At 34.3% G+C, this 13,316-nt stretch overlaps 1 protein-coding gene across 1 annotated transcript in view; it reads left to right on the forward strand.

The window, feature by feature from the left end:
• LOC149299785 (leucine-rich repeat- and IQ domain-containing protein 1-like) overlaps positions 1–13,012 on the forward strand; it is a 58,062-nt gene extending 45,050 nt beyond the window's left edge. The window contains exons 24-26 of the mRNA XM_089486050.1: positions 10,678–10,807; positions 11,672–11,732; positions 12,986–13,012. Coding sequence (XP_089342176.1) covers positions 10,678–10,807; positions 11,672–11,732; positions 12,986–13,012 — 218 coding nt within the window. The remainder of the gene's footprint in view (positions 1–10,677; positions 10,808–11,671; positions 11,733–12,985) is intronic.
• The last annotated feature ends 304 nt before the right edge of the window (positions 13,013–13,316 follow it).

Raw genomic sequence — 13,316 nt, forward strand, 5'->3', positions numbered from 1 at the left:
CTCTTACTCTCTATGTAGCGAGTAAAAGTTAAACATATACATTTCCAAAAACTTGTAAGATCTTTATCTTGTTATGTGATGAAACAGAGGAAGTTTGAATTCTAAAATCAGAGCAGTGTAGCTTTGTTTCTTATTATCTAGTGTGAGCTCACACAACAATAGAGGTCCGCACACTGAAATCTTTTTTTCGTTTTAAAGGAATGAATGACTCTCGACCAGCCCCTTAACATGTAAAATGAGTAGGTTAGTTATGTCCAATACATCCAAAAAAGAGCCAGGATAAAATAAACATGAGGAGTTGGATATCTTGGAAAAAATCTGTCATGGGTTTGGGTTAATCATCTCCAGAAGAAATTCAACTTGATGCCTGAAATGTTAGACTTCTCGGAGAAAGTAGTAAGCCTGAGGCACTGTTGATCTGAAGGAGTGCTCTCCATGGGTCAGATGTTGCTCTGCTGGCAGAGTGCAAACCTAGTTCACAAGAACAGCCCTCTTAAAGAATACTTCTCTGAGTATTTGCACTTGGTCCTCACTTCCATCATTGCTCTGACCCAATACGTTTTTGTTTTTTTTCTTTTATTTCTATTTGAACATAGGAATCTGTATCTAATTTTTAATCCATGTGTCCTTCAACCAAAACATACACGTGTGAGGTGACAGATGCATTTTAAAAAGATTAAGGGAAAATGTCATAATATGACTTCAAATATGATGAATTTTATTGACAAATGTATTCATCAAATGTGTCTTAAAAAAATGTATTAATATCGGGCTAGGAGGGTATAAACTTTTACATTCTTTTGCATCTGACCATTGTATGACCTGATAACCATTTCCTGAGCCTAAGGAAGGTTGTGACCTGGGTCATAGGGAGCAAGACAGAGATAATTTTAGAAACCTGAATGCATTTTTATCAGCCGTGTCTGGATTAATCCTTTAATGAAGGAAGTGTTTAAACAGTTGGGTTTAAATAGGAATGGTTAAAAATAAACACAGTGTTTTGTGCCATGGTCTAAAGCGCCAAAGGTTCAATCTGTTTAAATAAAATAACATAAAATGGATAGACACTGTTTTACTTTATAATTATTGACAGATTAGGAGGCATATCTAAATTTACCTTGGATCATTTCTTCCTGTTTAGACACAGCTATTAACAAGTGGAAAGTTGTTGAAGTAAAGGGTGATTCCAACTAATTAATTGATTTTTTTATGTGCATAGAATTGGAGCCATTTTGATTCTATTATTAAACTGAGTCACTGAAATATGCATTTCATCAATTCTCTCCTCCCATGTTACACAGCCGTGTGCTGAAAAAGTGTAAAAGGGTAGTATGTAGCCTTGGAGTGCCGGTGCCAATTTAAATTCCCAGTCCATCTCTGGGCCACAGTGTTTATTATATAGTATGTCATGTAGCATTAGATTCCACAGTGATTATCAGTTTTGCTATAGTATGCAATATGTAATATAAAACATATCAGCTAACAGACAAAACCAAGTTGCTGCATTTTAGCAAAAACTGGCCCATGGTGAAACAGACTTGCTTATCAAAGAGTATGATGGCGACTAGATTTCTGTCTGAAGTCAAGAGTAACACATAACTTATTCAGTGTAGAGTATAATAAAAATGATACATGTGTATTTATTCATTTTGTTGGAGAGAATAAATCATTTTGTGCCATTATTGCCACCCATAGGACATACTAATAAAGGTTTTTTATAGTTTAGCTGAAGACATAGAATAATAAAAAAAAAAAAAAAAATGAATAATTTACATCACAGTTATTTGCAAAAGCAGTGGGTTTCAATCATTTAGTATTCAAAATAGGCAATGCTAAAATATTTAGCAATTTGGAGTTTTACTGGCAACCAAAACTACACTTGCTTGCAAATGCTTTTTCTTAGAGACAGTGCCCAGAAGTTGAATTACTGAAAGATATATGGAAATATATGTAGTAAATAGTTCTAAATGTTTCCCTGGTGGGCTCGTATGCAAAGTACAACGTTAGGTGGTTAGGGTTGACAGTAGCCTAGATTTCATTAATTAACTGATTGAGAATGAGAATGCGTCATTTTTACCAGAAAATGCATTATGGTGTAGAACCCAGCGGAATACAGTGAATGGGGTTCAAATGAGAACGGAGGTGAAGAACTAACAGTGGCACTTATATATTTAAGAAAATTTGACTTAGCACATTGTTTTTTAAATATTGCTGTAAAATACTATAAGACTAATAGAGGATCCATGCATGGAGGTTTCCATTAAGAGATGACAATAGAGATGGTACTCTATTAGACCTGAATTCACATAGTTAAGTTGGAAAAACCATGTTTATAGAATTTAACCTTTTCAAGATATTCCGAATTGCATTGATTGGAAAAAAAATGAGATTGTTAGAAATAATAGTCATGTCCACTTTGGACAAATAAATGATGCTATTTAAACTGCATCATTGCTGTTTGTACATTTCGTTGTTTCAAAAACCAAAAGTCTGTTTTTTAACATATCTTGTTTATTTTTGTTTAAATTCTAATGCAAGGTAAGAAAAAAGGTTTCTTTTATTTCTATTACACGAAACTGTTATGCAGAGCTTTTTTATTTTAAATATGTGCTGATAATTTGTTTGGGGGGTTTGTTAATGGTTTTTAACTTTAATCTGATAGCAAAAAAATGTATACATGTGCCCTGGAAGTCTGCCAGAGAAGGAAATAAAATACACTGTCATTCAGATGGCTATCAAAGCCCTCATCTTCTGTAGCTTTCTGAGTACAAATCTGACAGCATTTGCTTTGCGATTCTGTAAACACTTTGAAAGATCAGTGATTTATCTTTGTTCTGGCTGAGGATGGCAGCTTCAACTTTAAGTAGTCACAATAAACACAAAAGGTAATGAACAGTCACTTTCACGTTGGGCACAACATAAGTGAATTGAACTTGAAGTTAAGTTGTTTAACAGGGCTCTTAAGTGCTGTCTGAGTGCCTTGGTCCAACCTTAGTCATTTATTCACAGGTTGAAGTCACTGCCTATTCACTAATGTTGTAATAGGCAATTTCACTGTAACATGCATATAACATTACTATTATAATTTCTATCAAAAAATATTTTTGAATTCTTTTTTTTTTTCATTAAATTTTTCTATTTTGCATTTGGTAAATGGTAGGCAAAATGCTAAACAGTAAACGTCAACTGAAACTTTACCTTTCCTCATCTCATTTGGATTTGAAGTAGGTGTGCCAAGGCACAGGCTAAGATGCAATCAATGCAGGTCCTGGGCTGGTTCTCTGAGCCTCAGATGAGCTAAGCCAGACTGGCCTGTGGAATGAAGCAAGGAGGTCACACCAGCTGTATAAATGTGCTTCACCAAAATCCAGCTTTCGTGGTCTATATTAGATAAATCTTTCAAGCTGTCACAACCAAGCAAAATCCGATGTACATTTTGCTTGCTTTCTGCCACATCTTCTTGGTAGCCAGTTCTGTTTTTCAGCAAGTTTACATCACATTGACGGCCGGGTGATTATAGGAATAACCCAAAAACAGTCGCATTTGATAGACATGAATGTGTTTACCTGCATACCAGCTAGTGAGTCATTTGTGATTTTCAGCTTTCCTTAGACCCTGGTACGTACAGGACATGAGTGAGCGACTTAAAACCTAAGCTTACTCGCCAACAAGTAACAGTATAAAACTGGGTGACTTATCTTTCTTTAGCTAACGTGTTTGTGAAAATTCTTTAGATGAGACACAGCCCAGTGTTGGGTCTCAAAATGTATCCTGGCAAAGCAACACCTCGGACATTAAAGGTATCATTTTTATTACACTTTTGTGATCTCATTATTACAGAAGTACCCTGATTCCTGCCTGGCAACATCATCAACACAGAATTTCTTTATTAAAACCTAATTAGATTTTTTAACGCTTACATGGTATTATTGAGGGTAACATTTCTCGCTAATTTGGTCCAAACTAACACAATACTTGCAGAGAGATCTTCAGTGATGTGGGACTAGCTATAATGCAGGAAGATTACATTTCAACTCTTGAGTAACATCCAAAGTCATCAATGCGTAGGGCACTTCAGTTGTTCTACCACCTGAAACCAATTATCATTTAGGAACAGACACATTAGTTGCAATTAAAGACAGAGAAAAGACAAATGTTCAGCTTTTAGCAGACTACCTGATTGTTAAGATCTTGTACAGTGCTTGACCTGGTCCATATAATACATCATTTTATTTTTTGATTGGTTTATTGGGGATTTATTTTTTTTTTATGTGAAATCCTGGGCAGACTACCAGAGCTACAAAGTATGTATTTATATATATATATATATATATATATATATATATATATATATATATATATATTATATATGCAACTCAAAATGTAATTGTTTTACAACTAAATGAAATCATGTAGGCTCTGTGGTAGCTGTGATAGGAAAATTGGTTTCTTCTACTTGGAGGGGGGCATTTTATGCAAAATATTATCTCACTCTAGATGTTTGTAATAAAAGAGTAAATTGCCAAACTGCCAAACCCACGACTGTCTTGTATCTATTCAGTATGAGGATGCTTAATCTGCAGAGGTTTACATATGCAAGCGATTAGCAATGGCCCTGATGTGGTGCATAATAGTCTTCACATGTTAACATTTCATGACTAAACCCAAATGTTCTTCTAAGAACATGCATTACTACTTTAAAACCAGTCCTATGGACCGGGCCTGTTTATCCAGGGACCATTTACCCTGCGCTCATGTTAAGGGTCTCCTCTATGATATACTATGCTTAAAGACAGATGGACAGTAACATAGTGGAAGGCGCAGAAAGACTGACTTTTTTCTTCACAAAAGTTCTGTAGTAGAATCCCCCGGAACGTTTGCTAAACCAGTGCTGGAGCTTACTGAGGGAAAGTATATCATGTCCCAGGAGATGTGTTCAGCTGAATAAAGACGGGGCACAGATAAAGGGGCAAGTCATTCTGTGAGGAGTTTGCATTTGCCAGAAGAACACTATGGAAATTTAAAGGGACCTTTCAGCTATCATATACTTTAAATGCATATGATGGCTAGTGTGTCCCTTTAATTAAAGCTAATATCGGTTAATTGTAATTAACAATTGTAATTAATAGGACCACCCACACATATTGTTACATAGCTATAAATATAGCCATGTTACACATACTGTTAATTTTATATAGCGCCTTTAATACCTATAAGTAGTAAATTATGAAGTAATAGTACTAATTATGCAAGCTTATGATATGTGAAATACTTCAAATGATGCTTATGACGTAATGGTATAGAATAAAGAAATTACCAGCATATATACCCAACCACACACTTACAAATAATATGTGCCATCTAATCTGGATGCCTTTTCATTTACAGATGTAGTTTTTGGAAAGGCTATCACATTCAGGATAAATCTGTCAAACACCATTATACATCACCCCCACTCTGTCCTGAAATAATGAGAAGATATAGAATGGCTGAGCTGGTGTCCTGTACAATGCATAATTAAGTGGCTGAGGAGAAACCTTGCTGATTTAACTATACATTATACAGGTCCAGCCAAGTTCTTCCTGCAGCAATGGCTCACTGGGGTGGCTCTTTATAGCCATACCTGGGAACTGTCTGGGTTTGACCCAGAGTCTCGGGGTTAAGCCCTGCTTCCTTGAGTCTCTGGGTAACTTTTCTCTTCCTCCGGGCAAAGGAGCATTGTTTGTGATTACCTACTACCCTCCTGCTCCCCTCACAAAGAAAGACTGTTGGTTTATTTGATAACTCATAATTTTAAAAATAAAGTATATTCTCCAACTATATATTTTTGGACCGATCGCACCTCTTTTGAACCAGGTCCCAATAACAAAGAAATAATTAAACGATTAAATAAAAACTAGGCTATGCTAAGCAAAATTAACCTTAGCAGGTATTTTATTTTCTCTTTTCCTCTAAAGGTTTAATTAAATGAAAATGACATAGAAACTTTTAAGAAACTCACTATGACAAGCTATCACTACCTGTTTTAGTGTAACAAGACAAATGTTCCTGACAAAAAATTTACACGATGAAATAATTAGGTTTGGGCATTCAACAGTGCTAGAAATTATGTTACTAATGCATTATTTCATTAAATAAATCTGCCAAATATTAGTCAATAGTCTTATTTTCAGCAATGGTTTCAGCCTTAATGTAAAAGTGCCTTTACAAATTTTAACTGTACTGTAAAATAACTGTGATGTGCCGTAATTCATTGTTGCTTTTTAATCAGATAATTCAATATTTTCCTTATATTTAGAAAAGTAATTGGCAGTGTTCTGTAATAATAATAAATTATATTTAGCTCATTTTGCTCAGATATTTTATCTTGTTGACAATAAATAAGTATTTTTATTTAGAATAAACAGATCACATAGCCTCTTGCATTTTATATGGAATTTATAGAATTTGTGGTAAATTATTTTGTAAATTTTCACTCACCGTGCAATATTAAATGGATGTGGAAGGTATTTAACTGCTAACTAGGAAAGTTTACAAGGAAGTAGGCTGATTTGATTTAACCTGCAAATGACCTTGTCTTGTTTGTTCAGATGACAATTCTAAAAGTGTACACAGAATTCTACTTTTTAATACAATTACGTGCCATAAGAGCTGACCTTTCTGTCTGTCCAGGGGAGCACTGAATTGGCCCATTCTGTGATATTGTGACATTGCTTCTGTTGCCTTGATGGTGACCTCAGATTATATGATACCCTTGAGAGCTCCACATAATAGGCGTAACTCCTGCTTCTTAAGTGAAATAGTTACTTAACTTCCATAGGTACTGTCACTAGATTTTGCATCTAGCATATATTCTATATATAAATAGCGATGTTATTATATTTATATTATTATATTTTTTTCACTAATTAAAATGTGTTGCTCTTTGTTGTGTAACAAGTTTTTCTTTAAAACAGATCTAACAAAATGTAAGATTTCAAATTGAGCATCATAATTTGATATTTTATTTTGACATTTTGAAATTCTTTTCCAAATAGTGGTTATATTCCCACGTCTGTTTGTGCTCTTTTTTTTCACTATGTGAACAGAAAAGAAAGGAATTGGACTGTTTCCAGGTCATGAACTACCATTATGAATTTTGTGTTAGAATAAATTATTGATGACAAAAACTATTCTAGAATGTCTACTTGTTACTTCACCTGACTTTACAGATTTATCACCGTGTATATGCATGTAGAGAAAATGACATAGACTGAGCTGAAACTCAAATGTCTGTTAAATAAAGGCAAGGACCTCATCAAGATAGATACTACTATCGCTAGCTACTGCTACTCTGGATAGCTACAAGATCTTAGAATGCTTCATCCTCTTACCATTAATAGAATGTGTGTATGTTTAACATTTTGATATTTTCTTCAAAAAAAAATACACTGCTTTCATGAATATCAAACAATTGCAAACACAACACAGATTTTAAAAAAAATTTAATATATGTGTGGCACAATTCTTAGCACCCCTGTGAATTCATATGAGAATAAGGGTTATAAATATCAGGTAAGACATAGGCCAAATTACCTTAATCATTCATCACAATGGGTAACACCAAGGAATACAGCTGTGATGTGCAGCAAAAAGTAACTGAGCTTCACAAAATGTGGCTATAAGAATGTAGCAAAATCATTGAAAATGTCCATTTCCACCATCAAGGCAATAATTAGGAAGTTCCAGTCAAGTGGAAATGTTATGAATTAACCTGGAAGAGGACATGAAGAGGATGGTTCAAGTGGCCAAAACATCTCCAAGGATCACAGCTGGAGAAATTTGTTGCATCTTGCGTCATAATGTCTCCAAACCTAAAATCTGACGTCACCTACATCACTACAAGTTGTTTGGAAGGGTTTCAAGAAATAAACTTCTACTCTCAACCAAAAACAAACGCAACAGTCTTCAGTTTGCCAGACACTACCGGAAATTCAATTGGGATTAGGTTCTATGGTCAGATGAAACTAAAATAAGCTTTTTGGCAATAAACACTGGAGGTGGGTTTGGCGCATAGAAAGAGGTACCCATATGGAAAACTACCTCATGCCTACGGTTTAATGTTTTGAGGCTGTTTTTCTGCCAGAGGACCTGGACATTTTGTTAGGCTGCATGACATTGTGAACTCTATCAAATATCAACAGATATTAAATGGACACCTGGCTGCCTCTGCCAGAATGCCTCTGCTTAAAATGGGCCGTGATTGGGTTGTTTTAGCAGGACAAAATCAACACAAAAAATGGTTTAAGGGAGTACTGTGGAGTAAACTGAAGAGAAAAGTACACCAGCATCGACCTCAGAGAAAAACAGCTGGTGGTCCACACCTATTTGGTGTGGTTATTCCTACCTAGATCCTTTGGGACCTATCCAGAAAGTTGTTGTTATCATTCAAAAGGGGTCACTTAGCTGTTTTCATGGAAAACAAGGACATTCCTAGCCATGCTGACATAATTGCAAAAGGTTTTTCTAATGATCAATAAGCCTTTTAAACTTAAACTTCGATTAGCCAACACAATCTGGAACACAGGAGTGATGTTTGCTGACAAAGCGCCATTGGATACCTATGAAGATATTCCGCTAAAAATCATCTGTCTCCAGCTACAATAGTCATTTAAAATATTAATAACGTCTACAGGGTATATCTGGTCCATTTGATTTTATTTTAAAGGACAACATTTGCTTTTCTTTCAAAAACAAGGTAACCCAAACCTTTTAATGGTAGTGTATGTGTGTGTGTATGTATGTGTATATATATATATAATCATAAAAGACTTTGGCATGAACTTTGCCAAGCTTTGGCATGAACGTCCGCAAAAAATGCGTAATATATTTTTTAAAAACAAATATTTTTTTCTAGCTTTCAAAGGATTAAAGTGTAGCTAAAAAAAATCTCTGTTTTGAATGTGGTTACATTATTAATAGAGCTTAAAATTACATCAAGTAAGCCACTGGAATTGAGTTAATCGAGTCCCTCTCCAAAGCATAGGGAATGAGTATTTGTAGAAAAGACAGAACAAAAGAACTGGGACTTGTTTTAGTGCTGCTATTTATACAAATGTATGCTTTCCAATTTCCAATAATTTTTGGAAGCCTTCTGTGCGACTGGCATTGGGTTATAGCACATGCTAGATGCATATCTCTCTGTTTCTTTATCTGATGATTGATCAGTAAACAATAGCTTATTTTTTGCACAGGATAAAAGATTTTTTCATGGCAGCTGGTTTTGAGTAGCTACTTGCCCACAGGACAAATGCATTTACAAATCTTGGGAAGCAGTTTCCCCATCACACAGGAGTTTGTTTTTCTGACTGAACCTTTCAAATAACTTGATTCAAATCTTTACCGTTTGTTTACTATGATTACTGCTTAAATACTGACTTTTTCCTTTCTGGGTTTCTTTTTCTTGCCTTTCAGTATTCTAGTTTTTTTTACTGAATTACTAATGATTTAACTCATACGTTACGGCCGCAGTATTGTTATGTGCTGCACAGCTTAAAAATTCTGAATGAAATACTCATGATATAGGCCTTTGAATCAAGGGACAGGCTTAGAAATCTTATTTGTAAGTTAATGGGTTTATGAGGTTTGATTCAACTAATCATTATTTATATTGGTCATTTATCTGATAAATTATGTTTGTTTTTTAATATGTGTACTTCTTAAACAAATGGATTAAAAGTTATTTATAAATGTAGATTAGTATTTTTAATTATGTCTATGATATACATGAGGCTGGCTTGAATCATATTACAACTATTCACACAGTGCAGTTGGTACACTGTGGGCAAGGACCCTCGTTCAGAACATCATTTGCCTTAGCTACATAAATCAATATTCTAGACAGAACTCATTTTTAGATCATGTGTGTAAATCATGCTGGGCTGAAGTTATCATGGTTATGCCTTACTCCTTACATTTTCTTTCTTAACAAAGATCATAGGTCTGAAATACATAATGTGCCCTGCTGGTCTCCAGTTAAACAAACATATGCCTCGTTTCTGTCTATCAGCAAGTTTGACCTTACATGTCTTTGAATCTCACTTACCAATCTAACACATCTAAAATGTCTTAGGCCAGGGCTCTGGATGTGAGCGTTTGCATTTTTTAGAAGCGACAACTGCAAGAAAAGGCTTTGCGTTACTTTGTTTGCTACTTAGACTTACCACGAGCCAATGGTAGGCAAGCCACATTGGCATATTCTGAAACCTCTCTTTACACACATACTTCATGGTAAATTAGGCCAGGTGTGGTTCAAACCTAGGTGTATCAAAGCAAAGGTGTAGTAACTCATATTCCTTTAAAATTGTTCATTCTTCAAATTCTTCACACTTTTTCATTTCTTAATTCTGTCTCCCAGGTGTGGTCTCTGTATCTGCCTTTCCTTGTGGTTTCAATTTTTTCCCCTTTTCCCCGTCATTCTCTCATCCATCCTAATTTTTATGTTTGTTCTCTCCTTTCAATAATTAAAACACTAATCCATATATCCACATTCCAGGTATGTATACACGGTGATGTTAATCTGAAATGTTTTCATAAAACAACCCACACATTTACTTTCTTTTATTACAGTTTTGTGTTAGAATGCAATAATAACATGCATACATGCCTTAATGTATAACATAACATGACTTTTTTTAGATGTAGAAGAATACAGCCATTTATGTGAAGTGCCTTCTGAGACATTAGCGAGAAGCAGAGACCTCACGTATCAGTGGCTTCACACACAATGCGGAGAATTTGAGCCAGCTAGTCCTACAATCCCAAAATGGTATGAAGCTATATTTCACAGGCAACATATCACATGTAGAATATCTTTTATAGTTATACTTTTTTTTAAATTAAGTTCTACAAGGACACCCCATAGAAGTTACTTAAAGACAGTATACAATCTGTTCTGGGGGGAAATCATAAAATACTAGTGTAGATAGATCTTAAAAATTAAAGCATAATGCTAGATATAAAATTATTAGTTCAAATTGAATGCATTGGTTAATCTGAATCAATCTCAACATTAATTTTTGAAGTGACACCTCTAAAATATAGCATGACGGACACCCTTGATAATTTGTCTGATACAGAATACCATCTGATGGGTGAATTGCAATTATCTGTATACACACATTTTCAAGATATGAATATTTGTGTGTTTTTTATCATTAATTATTCACGGTAGGTTCAACAGGTCTGCCGACTTAAAGTTGACCCAGCTGATTGGTCACTCTGTTGACAAATATCTGTTGACGTATCAATTAAATGCTGATATATTTTAAAATAATAACCTGATTTAAAGTTATTTTGGTAAAGTTCTAAAATATGCAAAAAATAAATCTGGAGGACATTTAGGCATAACTGTAATCACACTTGGTAATTATATGCAAAAAAAAGACCTATGCATGACTTTTGATATAATATTTAATTATAGTAATCAATAACTTTTCAAGGACCCTTTTGTCACAGGATACTGAGTGCAATCCAATGCAGTCCTTGCAAAAATCTATTTCAGCGATATATACAAGTAATACACTGTGAAAGCAAAAAATTCTATCAGCATGCTTTTTTAGTCAGTTGTATTACTTGTGGGCAGCTGAAACGGTTAACCAAGCTGTTATGGCTTTCTTCTTATATCTTTTAGTAGGCGTTTCTTACCTGAATTGAATCATGACGTTCTGAATGGTGGACGCGTTCAACTTGTGGTAAGATATTATTCCCAACTTGCCCTCAAGGATTGTTATCAGATGGTATCCAAAATGGCCATGATTCTGTATACATTTGCATATTGATATAAGTCTAAAGATTTAGTAAGTGACCATCTGTCAAGCATACCACAAAACTGGCTGCTAAGATGTAATAGATAATATATGCCAAAGCAGTAATAATATGGCTGTAATTGTCTCAAGGTGTTTTTTATAAGCTATAGAACTCTTAGTCCTGTAGGTCACACGGTTTCTATCAGGCACCAGAACTCCAAGGTGCAATTTACATGCCTATTATCCATGGTCAAGTGTTTATTATTGGTTATTATAAATCAAAAATGAAAACAAAATGTCCTAGCGTCAACCCAGCTTTCCGAAATCATGCTTCTAGTTTCCATTTGGGCACCAACCATTTTCCAAAACAGCTAGCTGCTATGTAAAGATTTAATTATTTTTTTTTTATTGATTTCTTGTGATGGTTAGGAATGGAGGAATTCCATTTTTCATTGAAATATATACTTTTAAAAAAATATATATAGTTTTTGCATTCATATGTATTTCATTTTGTTAATCATAAGACCGTTGTTGATGGATCTTTGACATTCGTTCATAGAAATAAATCTTATGTCTACTTTAACTGTAATTAATTTTTAGATGCACAGACATTTAAAATAAAATCATCAATACATTCTAGAGATCATTTTTATCAACACAACACAGAAATAATATTGCTTGGTTGGGCATTAACATTGCCTTTTGACTGTTCTGGAGCTGCTTGGCTCATGACATAAATGTTTTAAATAGTTTTAGAAGCTATACAATGAAGAAATCTTTAACATCATACAGAAATCTTATTTTAGTGCAGTTTTTTGTAATCATAATTCCAATCTAAAACAATTGTATTTTTTAATAGAAGTATATTTTGAATGGATTTTTACTGTCTCTAGGCGATTCCTAGCAAAGCATGTACTCAATATAATCCCATTAGGGTTAACAAGATGAAACCTAGTTAATTTAATAATTCTGGATAACATGTGCTGTTGTGATAGCTTGTCTGGTAATAAAGCTATATATTTATATATGCAATTAAACCAAATATGACAAAGTAAATTACTTTGCAAATGTGCTATATTATCAGAAAACCTCAGTTGACTTAGTTTTACTTAATTTTCATTGTTTTGTTATTTTATTAACTTATAGTGGAAAAGTAGAATAGCTCAAAATGTTTTTTGTTCCTTATGTTAAAATAATAGGTGACTCATAAAGAATGTCCATGCTAACCTAAATTGAATGTCAATGTACATATGCCAGATAATGTGCGATCAATGTTCCCTCTAATTTTTCTTGGGTGATGTGCGCAGAAAAATTCTGTTGTGCAAAATTTTTCCAGGAGCCAAAATGTTGTGCGCACAATATGCTTCTACAGTCCATATAAAGTTGGTGGAGCTGAAAAAAAAATCACATTGCAAGGGGGTGGAGCTATATATTTCCAACCCTTTTGACTCCATGGTCTATTCTAAAGGTGAAATTCTCACCGCAAAAATTGATTATGAGCGAATCATGAGCGGGGGCTCCGGGCTGCAT

The sequence above is a fragment of the Sceloporus occidentalis genome, unplaced genomic scaffold (assembly GCF_023333645.1).
Source record: "Sceloporus occidentalis isolate IW3139 unplaced genomic scaffold, rSceOcc1.0.p SCAF_28, whole genome shotgun sequence".
Lineage (NCBI taxonomy): Eukaryota > Metazoa > Chordata > Lepidosauria > Squamata > Phrynosomatidae > Sceloporus > Sceloporus occidentalis.